Below are 27,500 nucleotides of genomic sequence, written 5' to 3'. Positions count from 1 at the left end.
AGAACAACAAGTAAACTTTACAGCTGTTATTATTGAAGTGTGACTTTTCATTTTTATATAAAGAAGGGCTTGTATTTTGCACCAAAAATAAAAAGATGTAATATTTTTTTGGGAGATCCAGTGATTGGGACATTTAAGAAATTAAATTATGAAAGGAAACTTGGTTGGTACTTCTCACTACTAACAAGTCTTGTTAACAAATATTTTCAGATCAGAGTTTCAAATAAAGTAAATTGAAGACGTCATTTAAAAGGTGTTTTTCTCAAAGGGAACATTGACTACCTCTGTCTAGTCTGCATGCCAAATGTTTACAAAGTGTGTGGATGATCCACAAGTATTGGAACTCTTACAAAAATGTTTTGTAAGAATAATAACAGCAAAACAAATTACAGCAATTAGTCACAAGAACAGAGCAAAAAACTGAAAAAAAAAAAAGCAACAACAATCATGAAAAAAGAAAGATTAATTAGGTGTTGAATTTTTTTGGATCTCTAAATTTCATCTCTCCCCCGCAGTGCAAATATTTGAATTTTCATATATCTAAAATCTTCATTCCCTTGAATGTTTATTTGGACCCAATTCATTGACCAGCTCCCAGTTGGCTTGTTAGCTCAATTGGTAGAGCGCTGCACCGGTATCGCAGAGGTCGTGGGTTCAAATCCCGTATGGGCCTGAATTTTTTCAGGTCCAATTTACAACTACTCGTTTCAGTGGTGTTCTTAGCTGCGAAGATCTCTTAATTTCATCTCTCCACCGCTGTGCAAATATATGAATTTTCATATATCTAAAATCTTTATTCCCTTGGATGTTTATTTGGACTCAATTCATTGACCAGCTCCCAGTTGGCTTGTTAGCTCAATTGGTAGAGCGCTGCACCGGTATCGCAGAGGTCGTAGGTTCAAATCCGGTATGGGCCTGAATTTTTTCAGGTCCTATTTACAACTACTCGTTTCAGTAGTGTTCTTAGCTGCGAGGATCTCTTAATTTCATCTCTCCACCACAGTGCAAATATATGAATTTTCGTATATCTAAAATCTAAATTTCATGATCTTTAAGTTATAAACATTTACATGTATGTATATCTCATGGTAAGTTTTGTATAGCATACCTTTTATTGAGCCAAAGTTTTAAGCCTCTGAAATTACTCCTTTTCTTAAAACCTTCACATTCAAGGTATTGAGAATTTCTTAGAATTTATGTGGACCTCAGGGTATTTAAATTGCCTCAAATTCAATTCCCAGAGATTCTCAAGAGTTCCACACTTCTTTAGAGCTCCGCAGCAGTGACCAAGACAGAATGAGAAGGGGGGGGGGGGGTATTAACCCTTTACACTCTAACATCAGCGTGCATATTCTCCGTATTGTCCTCTATACATTTCATCCTGTGCTGACAAGGATAATTTTTTTAACAATCAAGCGCTTGCTTAGTTGGTGATCATTTAATTTATTCTCATGACCTAAATTTGTGATTTGAGGGTGATATTGTATGGAGAAATTAGATGCTGGTCACTCTTAAGGATCAAAGTGTTAAGGGTGTTATTAAGATGTCAGGCGATTGATAAAGGTGTGAAAACAGCTGTCACTTAGCTGCTGACTACAATTTAGTTAACCTGCAGATTTCTTATTACTGTGTATGTTTACTGGTAGTTGTCGATATCAAACGGCATTAAGTTGTGATTAGAACATTTGATCAAAGATTTACACAAGCTTCAGGTGATTGAAATGCCGTGATGTTTTTACCACATTTGTGGCATCTTACAAGATTTTTAATTGAAAAGATGCAGACACGGTAAAATGCGACCTTTTTTATTTGATATTTTATACAACAATTCAAAAAATGTATAAGTTTCAAACGTTTTTCATTGCTAACTATTGTATTTGGTATTCTTTACCCAGTTGTTTAAAATTTTTTCCTCTTTGATCATTTGAGTTGCCAAGAACAAAATTTTTTTGCTAGAAATTAATTCAGTCAGAATAATTTTCATAGTGCTCTAGAATCTAGTAAAATCTACATAAATTTTCTCATGTGCACTGTTGGGTGATGCAGACAGTTTTAACAGTGTCCCTTATTTTTCTTTTCTGAGAGATCAGAGCCAATGATGACACAACAGATGGTTTATGGAGGTATAACTAAGTTGACAAACTGCATATTTTATACTTTCTCTGTTTTTAGTATCATGAAACAATCAAAGAAGCTTTGGATGCTGTGAAAGATGATGGCGTCATAATTGTACACAGTGGTGTGTATGATGAACAGCTGTCAATCAGCAAGCCTGTTGCAATCATTGGAGCAGGTACACTATAATGTTACTAAATTATTTCTAGAACCATAGTAAATGTTTCAAAAAGTGGTCTCTAAATTAATCTTTAACTTACAATGAAAAGTCTGTCATTAATTAGAGTGTCATCTCCGGTGGTCTCTACGTTGATCTTTACCTTACAATGAAAAGTCTGTCTTCAGTTAGAGCTGCATTTTAATTCATAATTTGAACTTCCTACTGACTTGCCAATCCAAAACTGTTCCCTCTGATTACTTTTAGAGATAATTTGCAGCCAGCCATTGTCAATGTAGGGAAAGGATATTTACATGCTGTGGGTTTCACACTGCCCTCCCCCCCTCGCTCCCCAGCTCTCCAGTTTGCATATAAGGGGCCTCTCTAGACTAGGTATGTGTCTTTCAACATCAACGATTAAAGGGATTTTCATGATAACTGTCACTACTTACTCTTTCCAATTTGTTGTTTGATTATTTTCCATTTTTCCTTATTGAGCTCATCCAAACCTGCGTGTGACATCTTTAAGACCCAGGGTGTATAACTTGGATTTTGAAGGAAGGCATGAAGTGTCTTCCAGGGCAAGGTTCTGAATTATGGATCATGCTTGTCATGATACATTTATGATAAATGACTGTTTTTCATCTCCAAATCCTAAGACAGACAAGACATCATGAAAAGTTAAGTTTCAGTTAAAATTTTAACCAAAAATGAGCAACTTGCTCACAGGATGGCTTCTTTTCATCGACAGCTAAAAGTGAAGATGATCCTGTCGTCATTCAGTGTGACTCCTCAACAGTTGTCAGTTTCAGTGCTGGTTCAGGCAGCTATTTCCTCGGGCATGTCACCTTGAAGGTATGTAGAGGAAACTGCTTCAAGGGGTAATGTCAATACAATAGGGAACCTTAGGAAAAAATCGTCCAACGCGCGCTACTTTTAAAGAAACCATTAAAAACTATAAATGACTGTAAAGCTTGTTAAGTATAGATTGCGAAAGAAACAAAATTTGTCAAAGTTTTGGTTTAAGTAAGCGTGCGAGCCTTTAAACTCAACTCTTTTGTGCGTTTATATCTGACGAACACTCTGGCCGATTTTTATGAAAATCCATCAAATCTACAGCCCTTGTTGATTCGTTTAAGTGGAGGTAACTCGCGCAAAAACAAACCTCGAATTTTTGGCCTCCTAAGAAATTCACAGTTTTCGCACCTCATTTAAGCGCGTGTCCATGCGGTCATGCCGCCGACGAATGAAACGCAACATCGAACCCCCTAGCAAATCTCGTGACAAAGTACTCCTTTGAAATTCGCGGGAAAGGTCATTTTGCAAAACTGGGAACACGAATTAAAACGAAATCCAAAATTCATCAAGAAAAGCAGAAGGAAAAGTGCGCAAAGCAAGCTAGGGAAAAAGAAAACGAAACTTAGATTTATTTGGCCTGGGCTCTCTCGCGACTTTTCTCTTCTTGGCCGTTTGAGGAAGACTCTTATTTCCCGACATTTTGCGAAATATGCACAAATTTTCTTTTGTTGTGCAGTGCAAGACGCGTTGTAAACAAAATATGCAAATCAAGATCCCAGACGAGAGCCCGCGAAAAAAGTCAACACTCTGCTGGAGGCCTTTCCTATTATGACACCTTTCACTCTTGGGTACCAGTTACCCTAAAACACTCTTTCAGCCGTATCTCGCGTTCTTCATGAGATTTTACAATTGTTTTGGCGATTAAACTTAACTACTTTCTCTAACTAAATTGCAAAAAAACGAAATTTTTAAAATTTTGACCAGACTTTGTTGACGGTAACTTTACAAAAGTTAGCACAAAAATTAATAGCACTGCATTACGCGTATTTTTTTGCCGCTGGAAGATTTGAGACGAGTCGGGAGAGGTTTCTGGGGAGACTGGCACTAAGGATGATCAGTGCAAGGCGGGGTCTGACACTAAGAATGATCAGTGCCAGACCCCTTGCAGACCTCTCGCTGTTTCTTGGAAAACTTACCCCCCTTTTTTCATTTCGATGGACTTCCTTGTTCGCAGAATTGCCAAAACGGTGAATCTGAGGTGATCAGATCAGGATGTGTGGAGGTTATTGATGACTGTGGTCCTACAATCTACAAATGCAAGCTTAATAGCCTTGCTAGTGGTAGAGTGAGGCATTAGACGTCGTATTTATAATTTTTGGTTTTTTAAAAGTTCAAACAAACTTTTAGTAATGTCAGTAATATGTGGGAATCAGTGGACAGTTGATTTTATTTTTGTTCATAGCTGGTGCCACAGTTTATGTGCATGGAAGAGGAGCCAGACCAACTTTGTCAAAATGTTTTATCTTAGACTCAGAGAATGTTGGCATTTTCATCACAGATGATGCATAGGTGAGAAATAACCCACAATTTACAGCAAATTCCTGGACGCCTTTTCTTGCTGAAAACTTATGGGGCCAGTTATTCTCCCCGTCCCGTAGTCTAAACCAAACCGCGGTTTTATGTAAGCAGTGGGCCTCAGGTATTCTCTATAGGGGGGTTGATTAAATTAACTAAATTTCCTTCCACTAATAGCTTTCGGCCCTCTTTTGGCTAAATTGAAGATAGCTAAGAACGCGGTTTTATTAAACAACGGCTGAACGTTGTTTGAATAACTAGTCCGTGTAGTTTACATAAGTGTGGGTTATCAAAAGACATGAAATTTCGTACCAAAGATTTTTCGTTGTACAGCAGAGCAGAAAATGAATTGACAAAATCATTCATGACTTACCTGTTACGATATCGTATTGGAGACCCCCACTAAAACATTTTTCCGAGTTTTCCAGACAGTTTGCTTGGTCTTCATCAATACTACTGAGTGGAAAAGACCATGTAAGAGTAGGCACCAGGACCTTGCTGCAATGACCCAGCCAAGCTGAGAACTCTAACACAAATTGAAGTACTTGTATTTAAAGCTTTCATTAAAGAATCTAGGATTGCTCCTGGAGGCGCCTCAAGTAATTCTTAACCCTCGGCCGTTTTTAAAGGCCGCTTCTTGTCACACTACAGACCAATAAAATGATTCTTGTAATTGTAGGGCTACTATGAAGGAAACGATGTTTACAACAACCGTATAGCTGGGTTTGAGATTCGGTCTCACGCCAATCCAACAGTCGTGGGATGTAAAATACACCACGGTATGACGGGTGGCATATACTGTCATGACGATGTAAGTACACTTTGTTTCATTTACATGGCAGATATATTTGTGTGTTTAAAAATTAAGTGGTGTATCTTTAACTAACAGGCACGTGGTGAATTTCTGGAAAATAAGATATATTCTAACACATACGCTGGAATTTGGATCACGTCACAGAGCAATCCAACCATAAAGTAACAAAGATTTTCGTGTTTTTCTGTTTATTGAATTGCAAAATTTCTTCACGAGTCTCCTTGTTCGAAATCTTTCACGTCTTTTGGATTAAAAAAAAAAACTTCTCACGCAAAACTTGTCAATATACAATGCCGGGGAAAATTTGTCAAAAAGGAGGTGCGCACTCATCCTGAGCACACTTTGTAGGAAGTGCCTTCTGCACTTGGCGTAGCCTGCGAGAAGGTCCTCGTAATAGCGCTGCAGACCGCGCGTTTCTCCGCTCGCGGGAATATATGAGACGAATATCGGTGAGGTTTGGCGGAGGTGTGGCACTAATGATGAGCATTTTCAGTCCCAGACCTCTGGCAGACATCTAGTTGAGTTGCATTGCTCAAGGCCTCATATACTATCCCACGAGTGAAGAAACGCCCGTCCCGAAGTGCTTATGACGTGCGCATGCTCACAGGCTGCATTTGGCATTACCTCAATTTCTTGAAAAGCAACTATTTAATCTGTGATTTGCTATTTTTTGCAAACTCTGCACAAACTCCAGCATGGTTAGTTCTTCGTTCTACCCTCTGAGAGGTTTACCATTTCGCCTCTAGCTTCTCCATGACAAGATTACGGTTCATTTTCAGCTTAAGTGTGAAGTAAACTTGCTAACTCTTTTAATTTATTGTATTTTAGAAACAACGAAATCTACGATGGACAACAAGGAGGTGAGCAACACTTTTTGTATCTGAATTGCTTTGTTGTTGTCGTTACAGCTTTTTTTTCCGTGATCGCGCTCATCAATACACCATGAAATTGACATGATTATGAACATTGCGAAACTCGATATAAATGCACTGAAACCATGTAAATAAAGTTAATCACCATCATGTTTCTTTAGCGCCATTGTTGTGAACTGGGAACTTAATCAAGATTTCTCTTTAAATCCAAGCTACCTTTATTTGACTTGATTGATAATAATCTTACGAAGGCATTATGGTCTCGTTTGTCTCTTGTAGGAGTTTATGTATTCGGCGAAGGAAAAGGATTGATTGAAGGAAATAACATTCATGGTTTGTATTAATTTTGTCTCTTAGTCCCTACTTCAAGTTTGTCAATCAGGTTGTTCAAGTAATCCTTTGTGCCAGGGTTTTCTCGATTGAGTACAACAAAAGCAAAATTAACTACGACAGTCAATTGGACCTGAAAGAAAACATGGATCAATGTCAGTATCTGAGCAACTGCACACCTACCCCTCCCCTAACCCAACAGTAACCCTGACTTGTTCTCAGTTGACTGTTTTTGGGTTAGGGGAGGGGTAAGTGTGCTGTCAGGTATTGACATTTATCCCATAACAAACTCAACTTACTTGGAGTGCGTGATAACGCGAGCGACCAAGTCATGATTTTGTGTCTCATTAGCTGAGGATGGCATGAGTTTTAATGACCAATCACAGCGCGTAGAAAAGGGAAACCAGTGCAGTTTTGTAAAACTCTTGACACTCAATCCAAAGTTGTTCTTCAGCTAACTCACTGGCATGATTGATAGATACTACAACAATTCATATGACCGATTTTGTGAAACTTCTTCGGTAACTTATCAAGATGTTCTTTGGTTTTTCCCCATTCAGACAATGCACTGGCCGGAATCCAGGTCAGAACTAAGAGTAATCCTATTGTTCGCTGCAATAAAATACACAGCGGACTTCACGGGGGAATTTATGTGGTAAGTATTTACAAAAGGCCAGTATAGGGAGCTATTGATATTGTATAACATGATGAGCTGAATTGTACTCGCTCTTTTATTGGGTCTTACTTATCACCTATTGGAAAATAGACGCAAAGATGACGTCAAAATATACGGCATTTTGTTTGTTATCATATGAAACAAATAGATTTAAGTTGCTGTGCTTCTGTACAGTAATAGATCACAGAAGATGTCAAGATGTGATGAAAACGTCGGTGGCACACTCGGCTGCGTCTCGTGTGCGACTTTGTTGTTCTTATTACAAATTGACGTCATCTGTGAGTTATGTCCTCAAAGAACTAATCAAAAATCATTCATAATTCTACGTTTGTGCCCTGTTCCGCGAGTTTGTCTTTTGCAATCCGTGTTAATCTTCTCCATCCTTTGTTGCACTTGTTCTTCTTGTTCTAGTATTGCCTTCTTTGGGTTTTTTTTAATGCCCAAACAGATATTTTGTATCGCTACATAGCCCTATCAAAATAACTCAACAAAGATCCCTTAGATACTCTTCACCCAGGATGTGCACACTTGCATTTCTGAACCACGAACAAAAATGGGTATTTTCTCCTTTTGTGTGCCGCTATGACTAAAACAGCGATTCTGCATCAGATTTACCGGCTTCTCTCACGAGGAATCTTGTCGTTTTTATTCTCAGCACAGGGGAGGCATGGGACTCATAGAGGAGAACGAAATCAACAATAACACCCTGGCTGGTGTGTGGATAACCACAGATATAAACAATTAAACTGGAAAAGTACGCTGGGGGAGGAGAGGTGCTGTAAAATTTACTTTTGTAGGTGGGGGGGTGGTTACACCCACGTCTTGCCGACTTAATGAAATAGGTCATGGAAGACTTAGTTCGGAATACCTTATTTTATCCTATAACTTGGTGCAGACTGGTGAATTTCAACTGGAAAGTATTCTTAAAACACTACAATGAAAATAATACCTACATGGAAACCATCCTTAAGTCTCCATCATTGATGTTCTTCTTTGCCTTTCCTTGTGCTAGGAAGCACACCCACGTTCAGAAACAACAGGATCCACAGCGGAAAACAGGTAGAACTCGTCGACATTAGCTACATTCATCAATAGAGTAAAGTTTTCCGTTGGCAATGCCATTAATTGTTTAAAACACAACTTCATTAAAAATTGCTATTATTTAGGATTTGCTTAATCCTGCTCTGGACAATTGAAACCAACATATTTAAGGGTTAATTTCAAATTTCCAAATTAGATGAAACTGATACTGAATCTAAATGAATAGAAACAATATTTGTCTCGGTAAACTCCCTTGGGAGCTTATACACTCTCTCTATGTCTTAGCTTGCTGCTGAGTGTACCTAAACTGGACATAACAAGCAAACAATTCTGTGTAACGCTAACACTCTGCACCTTAAATAACCAAAGGACACGAAGAGACAAAATTCAGCCATAACGAACAACCGTTTTGTTTTTCAGAAATTGACGCCCATCCTAGGACTGGGGACAAACAACTGCACTTGAGGTTAAAGCACAAAGCTAAATCGAGTTTAACCGGTTTGGTCGATTTGAAATTGTAAAACACGTCCCAAGTTTTAAACTAAGTAAACATAAAAAGTGCACCGTAATTATTAAATGAAAGGCTTATCTTAAATTAAAAATAGTATCAAATTAACTTGCCTACATTATCCTCTAAACCAATTTTAGTTCTATTCGTTTACCAAACATGTTTCGTTTGACTGACCTTACTATGATGGCTTCATAACTTTTAAACTTAGTTTCAATTTTAAAACAATTGCTGAAGCTTGTCACAATGTCCCGTAAATGTTTTTAAAAGGCAAAGTGTTTAAAAGTAAACTTTGAAATCTTATTTTTAAGAAATTTATTCACTTTAAGCTTTTCCCCATTGTTGATAAACTCAGTTCTATATAAATTTATAATGCCAGTGTCACTAAGGTGATAAACTTGTCTTCGTCAAGTGTCCAGTCTGTCATTTCAGCCGATGTATTACGTTCTGAGCCGTTTCTTTTGATTGTTACTGTCGCTAATAACTTATTCGAAATACACTGCTCCTCTGAAGTAGGTTGGGGTACCTTACCTTAAAGAAAATTCGAAAATAATATTATGCGAGTGTGGACGCTGACAAAACTGCAAGCAACCCAAACTATAGTTGCCTTTTTGCATGTTGTGAAGTATATAGGCTACGATTCTCCACATATTAGTAAGGCGTCAAAACGTTATGGAAGGAAACCTTGGGCGAGTTTGTCAATGAAGGAGCATTCGGTTAGACAGCTGACATGGCTCTTCAGTGGGGACAGGGATTCTCCTCCCCCCTCCCCCCTTCTGTTCCTCAGTTATTTGTCCCACTCATACTTGGGAGCCTGACTTCGGGCAAAGCTCAAAGAAGCAAGCTTCAAACGGCCTAAGGAACTTACATTCGGTTGTCTTCCAGGTTGGAGTGTACTTCTATGATGGAGGATGTGGAATTCTCGAGGAAAACGAAATCTTTAATCACAAATATTCAGGAATACAAATAAGGTAAAGATAACAACAATAATAGAGACACAAAATGACATCTTTCTTCGATCGACGACAGAACCCAATGTTGATCATCTTTTCCATACTCTTTTCAAAACTGTAATAGTTGTGTATATGGAGCAGACGCCTATCTGCGTATAACAAGGCGCTTGCGCTCGTAAGATTTCTTATGTGTTTCACCTATAAATTCGTATGCATGTGAAGAACTTGTGAAATGTATTTTGAAAGGATTTGAGAAATAATATCCATTTCGAGCTTGTCGATTGGTTCTTGAAGCTTGCACATCAAAAAAAAAAAATAAATAAATAAAAGAAACGCAGCACTTATAATTATGCGCTTTAGCGCCTTGATGGTACTTGGTGTCTAAACCTAAACGGATCCGAATTTTCAATTTGGACCTCATAAGGATCGTTTGAGTAAATGTGATCATACTTGCACTGGATTCGAACTCATGGCCTCACACGCCTCTGTGGCGCTTAAATCAACTGAGCCTTTAGGCCAACTGCGAGATGAACCAGCTCTCGCTTCAAACGAGCTTTCTATTTTACTAACCTCGTGTACTTATCATGAAATGTCTTGTACACTTTCCTTGCTGTAGATCGGGCAGCAATCCCTGTATCAGAAGAAATAAGATTTGGGGAAGACAGAATGGTGGCGTTCTGGCCTACAACGGAGGTGGAGTATTTACAAAATTATCACACCATGCCTTGGCTCTGAGTAATTCATATCGCCGTCCTTCAGTTATTTAATTATTACGCCTGAAATCAGAAACAAACAAACAAAAAAAACTTTGGCTTTAGTCGTTTGATTTCTTTCTTTATTCAAGGTCTAGGTTTGTTGGAAGAAAATGAGATTTTCGACAACGCGATGGCGGGAGTCTGGATCAAGACTGAGAGTAACCCAGTCCTCCGGAGAAACAAGATTCACGACGGTCGGGAGGGAGGGGTGTGTGTGTTCAACCATGGAAAAGGTAGTAAGGCTTGGAACTCCTACGTAAATCCCGGAACATGCCGTGTAGAGTTAGGAATCCATCGGGGCTGGAATTGTGTCCTTAAACCCTTTCGACATACCACGGCTAATTTAACCTTTTATATCTTAAATAATTCTCCCTCTTATGTGCAACACATTTCTTTGTAAATTTAGTGGTAGAAATGAAACTTTCAAGCTGCTTCGTTTTTCTATTCTCCTATCTTTGTGCTGGACAATATGTTGTTCCAAGGACAAGTTAGTTGCGAGTCACTCCAGGGGAATGAACGAGTTAATCATCGTTGACGAGAATACCTGACCTGCGGACCGTTTCTCGAATGTCCCGGTAACTTAACGGCACCCGAGCCATATTTTAAAAATCAAAAGTTATTGAAAAGGAAAGCAGGCTCTGGCAACCTGACCAGGCCATTTTGTTTCTTTGGCTATTCGTTTTCTTGTATAATTCTCAGAACTTTTCGAAACCTCCATTTTGAATATGAAAACAGAACAACCTTACGGCCGGGCCCGTTAGTTTAGTAGAGAGTTTAAGAAACGACGGCGGCGACGCTGTGAACAAAGTCGGTTAAAAAATGAATCTCGTGATACTGTAAAGTCATTTGGCTTGTTTCTCACTGTCAAAACTATTTCGAAATTGAATATGGAACACAGCGTTAAATTAGAAATAGAAATTTAGGAAATTAGCCGTCGTCGTTCACGTTCTCCAGACGACGCAAAGTTTGGTCGATTACTGCGAATCTCGCGATACTGTAAAGTCATTTGGCTTGTTTCTCACTGTCAAAACTATTTCGCAATTGAATATGGAACACAGCGTTAAATTAGAAATAGAAATTTAGGAAAATAGCCGTCGTCGTTCACGTTCTCCAGAGAACGCAAAGTTTGGTCATTTTGCGTTGTTTCGCAGAGGAGGCAAAGAAATGTACAAAGATGTATAGCGCCGTGCACAGCCATTGTTCTGCTCATTAAACTTTTTTATTACTGACGTTACCGTTACCATAGTGGTTTTCTTAAACTCCCTTGTCGGATCTTCGAGAAATGGGCCCCAGGAAGACCGTCATCTTTTCTCTACAAACAGTTGATGGACCTCACTGTCACTGATCTACTGTTATATTCCTTTCCAGGTGTTTTAGAAAATAATGACATCTTTAGAAATGCGTTGACAGGTAAGCTTCGTAAATTTGGATTGAATAAAAGTTCGTTCCTGGCATAGGTCAGTCTTCTTTACTCTCTCGATAGAAATTTGAACATTGCCTTTCAAAGTTACTTAAAGCAATAATTATTTTTCTGATATCATTGTTGAGCTGTTAGGGTTATTGGAAATCAAGTGTCTTAAAGCAAAACCAAAGTGTTGAAAACGACCAATCAGAAAAACGCGGTGGAAGTACTGTAAAGAACCAATCAGATTAAAAAAAAAAAACAGAAGCAAACTTCTTTAAGGGCAAGAAAACGCGGGTTTGCCACTTGTGACTGGTGTTAGTTTAACATCTGATAGAATAAGGGAATGGCGGGAGTTTTGAAAACTAATGGCAGCCAACTGAAGAAAGCAGTCTAGGACTACCTTCGATACTCAGTTGAAAATAACTCTCACTCAAAACCTTTGATGAACCGTTTACAATAAATCAGTTAGTACTTTTACTAAACAATGTATTGATCATGTGCACTTCTCTGTTGTTCAGGTGTGCTTATCAGTACAGCAAGTTTTCCTGTGTTAAAAAGCAATCGTATTTTTGATGGTGGTGCCGCGGGAATTGAGATAACAAACAGTGCTGGTGAGCAACATAACTCCTTCACTATCATCACTCTTTATTGAATGATCTTTAGAAAATCTCACCTCCCTTTGCTCCACCTGTGAATTTTTGTTATCACTTTTGTTTCTCTAGATCTGTGCACTTCAGAAATTGAAAAGAATTGACTCTTGGCAATAAAATTCATCTTAAATTTGCAAATCATCAAAAATATTAATCTTAAAAATGGTCTCGTCGTACTTTCATCGATTCTCTAATTGACCCGAAATGAGTTAACCCTTTAACTCCCAGGAGTGACCAAGACAGAATTTCTCCTTACAATATCAACACAATATCAACCAGACAGGTGATGAGAGTAAAGAAAACTATCAGTTTGGGGATAATTAGTGGATCCAATGCTAAATTCTATAAACATTGTAAGAATTGTATGGTTGACAGTAAGGAGAATCACAAATTTGGTCTCGGAGTCAAAGGATTAACTCTTGCTCGTTTAATCTCCTGGCCATAAACTAACACTGAAACAAATCATATCATCCCTACTTTTTCAGGCGGAGTTCTAGAAGAAAACGAAATCTTCAATAACCGGTTTGACGGTATTTGTCTGGCCACTGGTGTCGAGCCCAAACTTAGCAGTGAGCAAAGTGTTTGACTTACCCCTAAGCTACCCGTTTATTACTCGTACTTTCTCTGGTGCTAATAATTACTACTCTCCCCTCCCTCAGATAACAAAGTACACGGTAACAGAAGAGAAGTTGAGCAAGCTATAGAGTCTTGTCGCTGTTTGTATCAAGTGTCTGGTAACACATGCTATCCGATGCACGATTTTTACAGGTGAGCATACTCAAAGGTGTTAAGCATGTGACCTCTCTTAACACTATTAATACATTATCCAGAAAACAGCTGATAAGATAGACAGACGTATAAGGCGTAAGGTGTCATATTGACAAAAAAGCAAATTCTCGTCAAAGAGATAAACAAGGAAATGCATACGCGAGAATTGCCTCATGGGTTGGAGGGCTATTTTTATTCATTGATTGATCTATTTTGTGTTCCGTTTTCTATCTCTTAGCGCCCTGCCGTTTTTTTGAGACACCAATTTACCAATCTAAGCTGAGTTCAGAATATGTTACTTACCCCCTCCATCGTTTTACCTCTCAATCTTTTTGTTTTTCTGCTGGATAGTGACTTATACCCTGTTCATACCGCGGTCGCGTGTAGCCAAACACGTTTAAAACCGTGTTTAATAAAACTACCTAAATGAGGTTGTTTAACTTTCGTGTTTAACTAAACACATTAAAGATGGCGGTTGCCAAAAAAACCCGCGGAAGGATTTGGGAAAACCAGGAAAAGTTGTTGTTACTACAGAAGTGGGGGGACGAAAATATACAAATGAAGTTAATATCTTATACCAAAAAGAGGCCTATATGGCAAGAAATAAGTGATTTTATTCGAGCAGCAGGCTACGAAGACCGTGATGAAGATGCCTGCAAAACAAGAGTACACAAATTAGTAAGTGCGTATCACTCCTTCAAAGACGAATGCGAGAAGACCGGAAACGGGACTCCAAAGAGGAAGCCGGCGTTTTTCGACGAAGTCGATGAATTTCTCCCAAAAAAACCATGTACCAAACCGAAGGTTGTGGTAAATTCTTCAAAATTATCATTGAGGCGGACAACGAAGAAGAAGACAATGAAAAAATTGAGAACGATGAGCCAAACGAAGAGTTGCCTTCCTTCAGCGGCGGCACCAGCGTCAGCAGCAACAACAAAACAGCCGGCAAATTTCCTCAACCAAACAAGGGTGAATGTTTGACAGCTAGGTGAGCTTTGAAAACTTTCGCTGATTGGAGGGTCAGACAACAGGCCAAGAAAATGTTTCAATATCGACCCCTACGTTGTCTATAATCTCTACCAAAATTTCTTGATAATTTTACTTCCAAGATGAATAGAGTTGAACAAAAATATTGAGGTAAGTATTGGCTCAAACAGCCTTCCACATGATTCATTCATGATTTATTCTCGACTTTAACTTCTGCCTTTAAAGATTTCTTTTATTCCTTCACAGAAAGAACAACAGATGCTGGCAAGCCATTTTTCAAACCCGCTACGAAGAAGCGGAAGGTGTCAACGACGGATGCCTTAACACAAATTGACAAGGCGTTGGAGGCATTTGTTTTCTATCAACAAGCTGCTGATAGGAGTTTTCTTGCCGCAGAGGAGGCTCGTGAAAGACGAGAAGAAGAAAGGGAGGAGAGAAGGAGGAAGGAAGACCAGGAGTTTCTGCTGAAATTGGCGCAGGTACTTCGAAAATAAAGAGTACGTGTCTTCAACAATTTAATTTGCGCTCGTACCTGCGACAGTTTCAGTTGGTTTAGTTTTCGGCTTTATTTATGCTGTAAGTTGAATGATGTTTCACGAAATCTAATGGCCGATTCCCAGTCGTTGGAGAAGGTGCAAGAAAAAAAAGAAAACTATATTGAACTTAACGCTTAGATCATTGATGTTGACATGCTCTGGTTAACTTTTCTTTACTTGAACTAATTGTCTTCTATAGTTGTCTTCAATTGAATATGCTTTTTTCTTCTTTGAGAAAATAAAAATCGTTTTTTTCCTTTAAGTGTTATTTTTAATTTTCCGGCAGAGCCTAGTTGTTCAGAGGCCGATTAACACTAACCCAGGGTTAAATTTTGATTCAGCTTCTTCATTTCTTTATTCAGGAGTCTTTTTTGGGATAATCTTCCCTATTCCTTTTAGACTATCTAATCTTCAAATTGTAGACAAAAAAAAAAGAAAATGGATTTCTTTTTAAATTTTCATATTTGAAATCAAATTTCACACTAACCCTGGGTTAAGTTAAGCCACCTTTGAACGACCTGGCCCAGAGTATTTAAAAAATGCTCCGGAAAATTAATGAAATAAATGAATATTTTTTGTGCACAGTGGTTAGGATCTTTTGGAAAAATTGATTTAATATTTGAAATAAAGTTTTGATCCACCTTTAAAATGATGAAATTTGTTTCTGAGGTTCCATCAGTTGTTCAGAGAGAGAGGGTCATATGAATGATGTCTTTTAAGTCTCCTTGATAAATTTACAACAGAACTGAACACTTTGATCGAAAATCTGAGATTGTCCCCCTCCTTCTTTATGCCTACATCTAATATTCAGAGAGGAAGATGCAAGTCTTGCACTCAAATTAGTACTTTATGTGAACATGTAGTATGCATGGCTAAATTAGCATATGTCACACCATGGGTTTCAAACTACTCCCTAATTTTTTAGCATAATTTCAGTGCTAATATGTTTATTTCACATGCGAAATGGCAAACTTGCAATGACTGCATCTTTAATTGTTCTCAGATGGTGTCCAGGTTTTGAAATGTACAAAAAAAATGTGGGGGTTTCAAAGAATACCACAGACAATCAAAGTTTGCCATCAGTAATTTTAATTTACACAATTGACTATTTACTTTTCAAATCTCATTTATACAACTAGTTACAAATGGAACACTGCTTGACCCTCTTAGAGGAGGGTCCTTCAAAAGATCTTGACTCTTCCGTTATTTATGAAACTATTTGCACTGTATACAATAAACCTTAAAGGGAGAAAGTATTCATATAAACGACTTTTTTGAGCTAGAGATGCAAACTTTTTGATGGATTATTTGCCTGTGAGAGACGCTTATGTTGAACACTCATGTTCAAGTGATGCATGTGACAATGAATATTTATATTAAGAATCTTTTGATTGCATCTCTTATTGCAACAGTATTTGTGTTCTGCCTTTGGTTTGGATCACCTGGACAAACTCCAGCATGAATGTGAATATCATTGAGCCATTGGTCATCAAAAGACTCGTTTCGCATCTCACAATAATTATGTAAAACACAACACGCTGCGATGACATTGCAGGAATTTTCAACTTTTAAGTCCAGTCTCTTCCCAATGCTTCTGAACCTTCCCTTCAATCGACCAAAGGCATTTTCAACAACTACTCTAGTCGTGCTGTGTTTTATGTTGAAACTGCGTTCCTCCGGGGTCAGATTTCCACGATCAATATATGGTTTCATCAGCCAATTGCTGAGAGCATAAGCTGAGTCACCTAATATCAGGGGAGGAACTTGTACACCAGATATCATCACCGACATGTCGAGCGGAAGAAAAGCTTTGGCACAACACAAGGCAAACAATGGAGAGTTCTTGAAGACACGTGCGTCGTGTACTTTACCCGGCCATCCAACACATATATCAAGAAATAGATAATTACAATCTACTAGCCCCTGAAGGATTAATGAGTGGAATCCCTTCCTGTTAACATAATCATCTGGACTTTGCCGAGGTCCAATGACTGGGACATGGCAACCATCGACTGTTGCAACCACCTGGGGAAAGCCCGCGCGACTTTTAAAACCTTCAATTTTTTCTTGGACTTCATATTTATTTTGGGGAACGTTTATATAATTGGGAAGAAGAACGTTCACTATCACCTCGCAAACCTGTCGCACAATACCACAAACAGTGGATTTTCCGACACCAAATAGATTTCCGATCGTTCGAAAGTGAGCCGTGTCCGCAAGCCAATATAATGATGTTATGGCAACTCGATGACGCACTGTAATGGCTTTCCCGTAATTGGTGTCCCTTTTAGAGATATGTGGCGAAAGTTCTCGGCAAAGGCGATTAAATGCTTCTTTAGACATGCGAAAATTCTCATTCCAGTCCTTTTCTTCCCAATCTTGGCAAGTCTCTTCCCAAAATATCTGCGACCGGGGTTTTAGCCAAATACGGCGAACAGGAAGATGTCGGAGAAGAAATCGAAGCAAAAAACGAAAAAACAATGATGAAACGAGACGTCTCCGACGGACATAACGATTAAACCGTCTCTCTGCGTTTCTCCGTCGGTTTTGTGTAATTCTGAGGTTTTCCCTCAGCCGTGACTGCGCCAACAACAGCAGGATATTGTGATTTAAACTGACCGCCATTTTGATTGCGTCTTTAATTTTGTTGGCAACAATTAATATCAAAACGAGGCTGCGCAATACCTAACCCAGTCTGCAGTGTGAACGGTTCTTGAGCAACACATGTTTTATAAAACCATGTTTAAAAAAACTACGTTTAATGAAACTTGTTTAAATTGGTGTGAACAGGGCATTAGTCAGCAACTTAGTCCAGCGGTCTATCAGACATTATAATAAAGGTCGGATATAACGCGCGCTGTCATTGGTTGAAAGAGTGTGCTCTATGAGAGTTGATATAATAAGCTAGTTATGCACGCATTCTGATTGGTTCTCACTTATGATCTATTGAAGGACAGACGTATAGATGACGTCCTCATTAAAACTTTTTTTTCCGTATATTTTAATTCTTTATTATATAAAACAAATAGATTCCAAGTTGCCGTGCGTCTGTTCAGTAATAGATCACAGATGACGTCAAATTTGGTAAGAACAAAAGAGTGGCACACGAGGCGCAGCTGAGTGTGTCACTGATGATATAAAGTCTCAAAAAAAAAGTTTTAATGATGTATATACCTCTGTCCTCCAATAGATCATGAGTGAGAACCAATCAGAGTACGTGCATAACTGAGCTTATTATATAATTGTTAAATAGAGCATAGAGCTGAGCTAAAGCTGTCACGCCATCTGCCAAGTTGTACTATGTTCGACCTTTTCCGGGACTTCCTTTTTGGCTTTTTTCCCTATAATTGAAAGTGAAATTTCGGAACAAGCGAGCCGGCAAGTAGCAACAGAAGAACCAAACGAAGGTTTGTAAACCTACCAGGCGCCGTAATTTACGTTATTAAAACGTGAGCAGATACGTAAATCCTCAAAGGAAAAGCAAAATAGACATTCCGAGTTTTAAAGATTAATTCACGCTCAGTTAGATTGCAAGTTTACGTACGGAAATAAAAATCAAACACAGCTATCACTCATACAGTAAATAAAATTCAGTGTTCAAAAACAAAACAGAACAAGACAGAAATAATGAAAAATATAACCAATCTGGCATAACTGTTTAAATTCATTCTAATCATGACGTTGTCTGAGCGAATATGATCATGCTGAAGTCCATCGCGGCTCGCTCATCATGGCGATCTCCGGTCATCACAGTAAAGCAAGCCTCAGAAACTACATCGGCCACCCTTCGAATGAAAAAATAAGAGCTTGCTCTGATATCCTTTCCGATGCGTTGAGTGGAAAGTCACAGCTGTCACTGCAGCGCTTTGCCGCGCTGTCATCCCAAGCGATCTTCATGTTCCGGTGAATTCGGCTGTCGTTCATTCAAAAAACACTCGCCTTGAACAGTTTGTTTTCTACCTTGTCATGTGAAAAAACTCGCGTGTTTTTATGAGCCATAATTCGGCTGAAGTTCACTGAACATTTCACTTCAAGATTCTGTATTAGAGACTTAAAAACTTCAGGCAAAAGTGTTAAATTCGACTTGCCGAACCATTTTAGTTTGTAAACTATCGTAGGATGTGAACTTTGATGGTTTGACACTTTTGACAGCTTTTGTCTTGTACAGCCAATCAGATTATTTCAACCATTCTAACAGGGATTGTGATTGGCTTATTGTAGCGTGCTTTGTGAGAGTATAGAGCATGCTGACGACACTGTTGTTCGCTTTGGAAATAAAGTTTGTTTTGAAAATTGAAGGTAATGCTCGGGGAATTTAATGGATTCTTTATTATAAAACAAATAGAGAAGCCTTGACTGTGCTCTGCACTGTTATAAAGCACTTAGGAAGCGGCTAGAGCACTCAAGAAGTGGGGAGAAACACTCGGCTACGTCTCGTGTTTCTCCCTACACATCGTTCGTGCTCTAGCCGCCTCCTGCGTGCTTTATAACAGAACAGAGCACAGTCAAGGCTTTTCTATTTGTTTAATAAAAATTCCGTATTTAGTATAAATTTAGTCGATTACGTAGTTAGTAAATGGTCATAAGCATTTCAAAGCCATATGAACTAACTGAGTTCTGTTATTCAGTCACCATTGTGTGAACACAAACTCAATAGATTTTGCACGGTCGGTTGGAGAGCTCTTACGTTAACGTTGCAGCGCTGTTGTTTTCAAATGTTATCTTTGACTGGTTTCTTAACCAGTCATCACTGCTTTCTTGATATGGACGTATCTCTTAACGTATTTATGCTAACCCTTACGTGCAACACTTGTGGTACGTCGGATGGCTACGCCATTTGCGTCAGTTGTGTGAAAGGGTGTCACGAAGGACATGACGTGAAGTTTGTCAGACGTGACAGGTACAGTATTACAACACTTAAACCACTAGTTATATATATGACAGTCTGATTGAATAGACAAGAACATCAGTGACACACCCGGCTGCACCTTGTGTGGTCTATTACTGCACAGAACCATGACTACAGGGTATCTGTTTGTTTTGTATCATAGAAACGCAAAATGCTGTTAATGTCGACGTCATCTATGCGTCTGACCTCCCATATATTATAAGAAAGGACGGCAGTGCTGTATCATTCAGTTCATCGTCTAATTTTTAACGATGAGAATCCAGCAACAAGGATTAAATCTCCAGTCTTATACATGAACGAACTTTGAATTGAATTTGTAATAACCAAATCAGCTACAGAATTCGTTGGTGCACACTTCTCCCGGTTTTTTCGTTAATCTCTTTCCCTACCCTCATTTGATCTAACTCCCGTCTGGGAAGGTTTTTTTAAGTTGGTTTATTGTCGATTATTTCGACGTTTGAGATGATCAGAAATGTTTTCATCCATATCATTAGGTTTTTCTGCGACTGGGGAGCAGGTTCTAGTGGAGTTCTGTGTAAACTTGTCAGCGGCAATTGCTGGTCAGTGGCATCTTGGACGCAGGCAGCTCGAGTGGCCAGCGGTGGTCAAACAGAAACGTCTGCGCAAGAAGTTAGAGACAATCAGGCTCTTTGCGTTTCTTGACGATTCGACGATGTTGAAGAATCTTATAGTGACATAAAGATTTAAAAGTAAACAAGTTTTAAACTACTCTTAACTCATACGTCCAAGGAGATTATTGATTTGCTTACCCTTCTCAGCAAGTACATCTTCGTCGCGCTGATCTGTGAACTACAAATGTGCAGCTTAACTTTTTCAACTTTTTTTATGTAAACGATATATACAGCACTACATATAACTAGGAATGAAGCAGAATATTTTAACTGGATGGGGATGGGGAGAAGCCTCCAGGCTATTTGTTTTATAATTTTTTTTCTTGACGTCGAATCAGCTACTTGCTCATAAGATCTTGCTCCACTCCCTCCCCACCCTCTCCTACCTCATCAGTCACGCCTTGAATTTGCACGTTTTGTGAAAGATTCCATCAAGTGTGTTGTATCGAAATCGCTAAATCACAATAGTGAGGGGAAAACAGTTGCGTTTGAAAGCAACCTAATTGGTGTCCCTGTGCTGTATTATAACCCCACAGTCTAACCAGGTTTTTTAAGATATTTCGCCTAAAGGGAATCTTGTTGGAAAAAAATATACATTTTATCATCTTAACACGGCAAACCGTTCGTTTCAAAGTATTAATGAAGCAAATATTTATGATTCTTTCATGAGCAGTATTTATTTCTACATGCGCTTCATCCGATAGTCAACAGCTCACATGAACTTCCAGTAAGCAAACTGGCGAGATTTTTATGCATAGTCCCGGCTATAACGTAGGTGTATATAGTAATAGAAAGATAAGTTAAGAAATACTAAAGAAAAAAATATGCTTTGAGAGAGAAAAGTATTTATTAATTTAAATATTAATTTTAAAAAGGAAAATAAACTGCTCTACTGGAAATTCGAACTCTCTTTGGTAATGTTATGAAGTGAAGGCTGTTGGGTGGACGCTTCTCAATGCGTCATACAGTGATAGCAGTCACCCTTGTAATAACAATAATGATAATAATAATTTATTTGTATAGCGCTATTTCTATCGCTATCGAATAGCGCTTTACATTGACTGAATTAAACTTAAAGTGCTTGAAAATCTCAACTGACAGGAGGCAGACCAGTTGGCTATTTACACGGCGCCGCCGAGGGATTGAACTCGGGGCGACCGAGGACAAATCCAGTGAATGGCAGGGTGGAGGACTTGAACCCGAGACTACTAGATTACAAGACCACCAACGTAACCACTCAGCCACGCCGCCTCGAGTTACTTTAGCAATTGACGCACTTTCTATCGGCGTAATAAGCCACTTTGGTTTACTGGTAACGTAAACGATAGGAACGAGTAATGAAGAAAGATTCCTGAGAGCGCAAGAGATCCTGACGTAAAGATCGATTAAAAGAGATTCCTTAGAGTATGAGAGATACTGACGTAACAATCCATTAAAATAGATTCTTTAGAGTCCGCGAGTTACTGATGTAACAATCAATTGAAACAGATTTCTTAGAGTGCGAGAGATACCGACGTAACAATCCACTGAAACAGATTCCTAAGAGTGCAAGAGATACTGACGTAACAATCAGTTGAACATATTCCTTAGAGTGCGAGAAATATCAATTCATCAATCTTTACTAAACATGCTCCTCTTGCGGGCGCTAGAAGACATATGTGGACATATCTGGATCCAGTCCAGTGCAACCCTTTCCTTAAAGGAAACTCCAACATGGAGTCGTTTCTTGTCTTCTTACGCAGCAATAATCTTCTGTACCATGTCATCTGGTAAACAGTTTCCTCTAGATACATATTTAGGCACATTCCCTTTCTAACAGAATTCTTCCAGAATGAGGTAAGAAAGAAAGTTTCTGTATGCAGCTCCAAATATTGAAAGTTATAGTGTTTCAATCTAGGTGTGCATTGTACTTTATTGCTCGGGCTTTCCAAGGGAGACGCCCGAGTTGAAATTCCGGCTTGGTTATTTTTGTGTGGGATTTCCCACACTTTGTCAAGGCCCGCGAAATTTATTTCTTTATTTCTTTATTTATTTGTCCACGAGAGAGAAGTGCTTGTCACGTGGTTTCTATTTGCGTTCAGTGAGCCGTGAAGACTGGATTCCAGTCGGCGTTTTTTCATAGTGTATTGTACGGCGGCCATTTCTCTTCTCAGTCGTTGGGTTTTGGAGAACTTATTCGGAATTTCATGTTTGTTTCTCGGGGATTTTTGTTTCCAAGGTAAGGATAAGTCATTTCATATTTTCACGGGTTCTTTGCGTGCTTTAACTTTTCAATTTTGCTGTGGGAGCTTCACGATTAAGCTCTCACGAAAGGCGATTACGTTTGTACACCTGGTTTGTGTTCTTTCTTTCATAATCTGAGGCGTTTGTTTCGTTATTTCTTCAGGTGTCTATAACAGAAGATTTTTTCACGTAAGCCAACACGCTGAAACGCGGCTTGTGTTCAGTGCAGGTTGCACAGGAGCTTTTACGTTTTCACAAGCCAACATTTATCGGCTTCGACCTTCGGTGCGGGTTGTGCCAGATTGAAAGGAGTCATTGTACTCTCGCAAGCCAACATTTGTCGGCTTGAATGTATTTGTGCGGGTTGCACTTCAAAGAGTCTCAGGGTGTCTCAAAGTGTCTCACGAGTGTCTCAAAATGTCTCACGAGTGTCTCAAAGTGTCACAAACTGAAAGAAACTATTGTTTGCCTTGAACTGTCAAGAGTGTTATCTATTTTAATAAACTGAGTTTCTAGTTAGTTGGATTGTTGTTGTTGCTCGCTCAAGCACACAAGTAAATATGGGGATCTCCATTGACCAATTCCGTTCAAGGATTGGATCTCATGAAGATTAACATCCTGATTTAAGTGAAAACTATGACCTCTCTGATGATCTCAACATTCCATCAACATCGCTGAATAATGAACCACTGATATTGAATGAATTACCTGATTTCGATTTTCGTCAAATGGTCCAGACACCCGATAAAGAGCAAAAAGAATTTTTTTTATCACATTTTACATCAGATTAAAACCTCAGAAACCCCTTTCTACTGCTTCCTCAGTGGAGGGGCTGGTGTTGGCAAATCGCATTTAACAAAAGATTTGTATCAGACAGTGCTTAAGTATTATAACACTAGAGCTGGTGATGACTTTCATTAGATCAAAGTTATACTATTAGCTCCAACTGGTAAAGCTTAAGGATAACACTCTTCATGGCACTCTGGCCATTCCTGCCAATCAATCACTTAGAAATTACAAACAGCTTGATTCAAGTAGACTAAACACTTTGAGAAGTCAATTGATTTTTGTTGATGAAATCTCAATGATAGGAAATGGTATGTTTGCAATACAGCTAAACAATAGACTTAAAGATATAAAAGGCTGTAGAGAGGATTTTGGAGGTGAGCATAATTGCTATCGGTGACTTATTCCAATTAGAATCTGTTATGGATGCTTATATTCTCAGTGACCTCAAAAATGTAGATTTATGCTGTTCTTTCTCCCAGTTTATGGCATAAACACTTTAAAATGTTTGAACTTAATGAAATCATGGGTCAAAGAGACAGCAAATTGTTTGTAGAATTACTTAATAGGTTGCGTAAAGGTAAACACACAGTAGCTGACATTGCAAAACTTAAAGAGAGCTATACAAGAAGACATCAACAACCCAATAGATGCACCTCACTTATTTATACAGAATGCTAAAGTAGATGAATTTAATCAAAGGGCCCATAATGCAGCCACAGGAAACAAATTCACAATAAATGCTCAAGATAGTGTTATTGGAGCTATCTCTCCAGAGCTAAGAAACAAAATACTAAGACAAATACCCAATGATCCAAGAAAAACAAAACAGTTAACCTCAACCCTTGAGGGTGAAAGAACGCACCTTGTCATGAATGTACGAACCGAAGATGGCATGAAAAATGGTGCTGGAAATGTTGTTAAACTAGTTCAGTTACATCAACAAACCAAACTATCTGGTATTGTATGGGTACAATTTGACCACTCAGATGTAGGTCAGAAAACAAGGAATGAAAAAAGACATTTGTATATACAAGCAATTGAACACACATGGACCCCAGTAAACCCTGTGACTACACAGTTTGCGGTAGGTAGAAACAGAACAGCACAAGTTGTTAGAAAACAATTTCCACTGCGTCCCACAGCAGCAAAAACAATTCACAGATCACAAGGTGATACTGACAGTAGAATTGTTGTGGATTTTAGTACCAGAAATACTATTCCACACATACATTATGTGGGACTCAGTAGAGTGACTGCTATAGAAGGCCTCTATATTTCTGATTTGTGTGAAAGCAAGATTGCCGTTAATCCAGATGGAGAGATTAAGAACAACTGCAAAACTTAAGCTTTGCATCTCCCCTCTCCATGACATAACATTTTCCCTTCTTAAACTGTGTTATCTTAATGTAAGGTCTCTTCACAAACACATAGAAGATATACGTAAAGACTTAATTTATCTAAGTGCTGATATCAATATTTTCACAGAAACAAGATTTAATTCTCAAGATAATAATGACATGTATGACATTGCTGGTTATGTTCTCTTCCGTAATGATAACCTTAATTCCAGAAATGGATCAAGGTCTTATGGTGGTACAGCTGTGTACAGTAAAATCCCATACTTACCTGGATACCCCTATTGTCACAATATACATGGTGTTGAAATAACAGTAATTAAGTTAGCAAGTCTTGAGGATTGGATAATCATAGGGATATATCACTCCCCAAACGTGCCTGTAAGACAACTTTATGAAGCAATAACTGAGGTATTAAATAACATTTCACCAGACAACAATATCATTACTGGAGACTTTAATAAAAATTGGCTTGTTGAAACAGACAGAAGACCTTTGTATAATTTACTAGTGAGGGATAACCATTACAAACAGTTCATATCAACTTATACAACTGACAACAACACAGTAATTGATCATATATATACAAATATATCTAACATTGATATACAAGCAGATGTTTTAGAAACACATTTCACAGATCACAAAGCTGTTTGGGCCTCATTTCACGGTGTCCTCTAACAAATTTCTTTATCATGATGTACATTGTTTTTAAGTTAAGAGAGCAACAAAAGAAAGCAGTAAATAGTTATGAAAAGAGTTGTTTCCCTTTTTTCAGAGGAATTTGTAATGAGAAACTTGCAAAACTATTAATAAGGAAATGCTGCTTATTCATTTGGTACCAGAACAGGCCTTTTAAAATTAAGTTTGAAGTCATCTTTCTAAGAGTTGTCCAGTTTAACAACCATTTACAAAAGACAAAAGTAAACTACATAACACACAGTCTTGAAATTTCAAGGCAGCTCCTTTAGTATCTTGGCTAATTTCTAACTGCAACCTTTATTGACAACCCTGTATTAAACAATTATTCCACAGTTAAGTCTGCAACCCCTCCTTAAATACTCCAGGATACCAAAAAAAGCAACAACAAGCAAACAAACATATTAGTGAAGTGAGCAAACAACCACATGCGTGACTTTCACGTTATCTAAAATTCGTGATTGCAGCATTCCCACGTGCGTAAAGTGCTTGTAACTTATGGGAAACACACGCATGTTACACCAAAAAAACCCGCGTGTAGCAGAAGAGGCCGATTACTCGCAATTTCTCGTAGTTTTGAATTTCCCTTTTGTTTTTCAGAACACCCATATACCTGTACTTTTTTACACCGATGCGATAGAAATTAATTGGAAAAGCATTCCTTGAAATAGGAAGTCGTCCTGTATTTTCAGCGAAAAAGATCGTCAAGTGATCAAAACAGCACCGGCCAGATTATAGTCACGTGCTCGGCAGTAGTGCTCGGCAGTAGTAGCAGAAATTTTTTCAATTTTTTTTCAATGACTGTTAAGAAAATATTTACTGCTCCAAGTATTTCCAGTATTGCCGTATAAACAAATAAATAGCCTAAGCCACCAAGAGGTAATTTATTTGTTGAAGACGATTACCAAACGTTCAAAAACACGCCAAAAAGCTTCCAGGGAGGGAGGGAAAGGCATATTGCTTGATAAAAGTATAAGTTAATACCCCAGATCTCTCCTGTGAATCTGTATTTGTTCAAATAATTCCCGCACAAAAATTACTATTCAGGCTGTTGATTCCAGGCCTAATATCACCCCTGTAGTACAGTTGACTCACGGTGAGCGACAGGTTTGCTACCGCTCAAAAACCCCTTGCAAACACTTTGTCAATGAAATCCCACACAAGTACGCATTGCGGACCTATTTTTTCCGTTCGGTCGCAAATCACAGTCAAGTCCTCATCACGCATGCGTAATCGTTTGAGTCTGACGCATGCGCGACGTTTTGACTGATGAGTACACAGAATGGTGTAATGGCGGACGAAGAACGAAGAGAAGCTTTCGCGGCGCAAAATCGGCACAGACACAGTGTATAAGACGCTTAAAACGCATACAAAATATGCTCACATCGTTCGCAGTAGACCCACACTAAAATATGTCGAGCGTTTTCGGAACGGATCGGTCTGTGAACCTTATGAGATATCTCTTTATGAGATATCTCTTTATGAGCGAACATTTATGAGTGAACCTTTCATCGAGAAACATGCTGTATCAACTGAGCTATCTGATGTTAATCGAGAGAAGCATAGACGGAAATCTCATCGTGTATGTAGACGTGATCGTGAACCAAGCAGAATACCAATACGAAGTTTGAAAATGTTAAGGAACAAGAGCAGAAAGGTTAGAAAAATTTGTCTATGTACGTATTCTCTCATGTATCCCTATGTCATCTACATCATACTGTTATGTTAACGCTAAAAACTATCAAATAAAAAGACATTTAAGTTTAACTGTCGAGAAAGAATTCGTCAATGTATATGAAAGGTAAAATATCGTCCCAGTCGATATTTAAAATTGTTTTGTAACAAACTGATTGTGTTCTTGCAAGAATGAAGCTCATGTAGCAAATTATTGCAACTATAAATTAAGTTGAGACTGGCCCTCCAACATATGTTGACCCTAACAAAACAATAGTA

General features: G+C 38.5%; 2 protein-coding genes, 1 long non-coding RNA gene and 1 pseudogene across 6 annotated transcripts in view; all 4 read left to right on the top strand.

The window, feature by feature from the left end:
• Positions 1-13,488, top strand: part of LOC149034410 (uncharacterized) — a 13,889-nt pseudogene extending 401 nt beyond the window's left edge. The window contains exons 2-17 of the transcript XR_016182928.1: positions 2,173-2,293; positions 3,024-3,127; positions 4,305-4,415; positions 5,325-5,456; positions 5,535-5,620; positions 6,288-6,319; positions 6,611-6,664; positions 7,222-7,316; positions 7,993-8,066; positions 8,348-8,396; positions 9,772-9,857; positions 10,456-10,827; positions 11,963-12,004; positions 12,518-12,610; positions 13,135-13,218; positions 13,309-13,488. The product of XR_016182928.1 is annotated as an uncharacterized LOC149034410 (transcript). The remainder of the gene's footprint in view (positions 1-2,172; positions 2,294-3,023; positions 3,128-4,304; positions 4,416-5,324; positions 5,457-5,534; positions 5,621-6,287; positions 6,320-6,610; positions 6,665-7,221; positions 7,317-7,992; positions 8,067-8,347; positions 8,397-9,771; positions 9,858-10,455; positions 10,828-11,962; positions 12,005-12,517; positions 12,611-13,134; positions 13,219-13,308) is intronic.
• LOC149034408 (uncharacterized) overlaps positions 1-23,223 on the top strand; it is a 193,981-nt gene extending 170,758 nt beyond the window's left edge. For 2 of the 3 annotated variants that reach the window (XR_016182955.1, XR_016182954.1), the window contains one exon: positions 22,868-23,223. This is a non-coding gene — a long non-coding RNA (uncharacterized LOC149034408). Of the gene's footprint in view, positions 1-22,449; positions 22,700-22,867 lie in introns of those variants that run through there. The other variant, XR_016182956.1, reaches the window with a different exon arrangement.
• LOC149034392 (uncharacterized) overlaps positions 1-27,500 on the top strand; it is a 382,461-nt gene that overhangs the window by 164,759 nt on the left and 190,202 nt on the right. The window lies entirely within an intron of this gene.
• LOC149034409 (uncharacterized) lies at positions 19,501-21,333 on the top strand. Its single transcript, XM_089193951.1, has 2 exons — positions 19,501-19,840; positions 20,344-21,333. The coding sequence occupies exons 1-2, from the start codon at positions 19,656-19,658 to the stop codon at positions 20,510-20,512; spliced, it is 354 nt and encodes a 117-aa protein (XP_089050077.1). The 5' UTR covers positions 19,501-19,655; the 3' UTR covers positions 20,513-21,333.

Source organism: Pocillopora damicornis, chromosome 14 (assembly GCF_964200805.1).
Source record: "Pocillopora damicornis chromosome 14, jaPocDami1.2, whole genome shotgun sequence".
Taxonomy (NCBI): domain Eukaryota; kingdom Metazoa; phylum Cnidaria; class Anthozoa; order Scleractinia; family Pocilloporidae; genus Pocillopora; species Pocillopora damicornis.
This window is presented reverse-complemented; position numbering and strand designations above follow the sequence as displayed.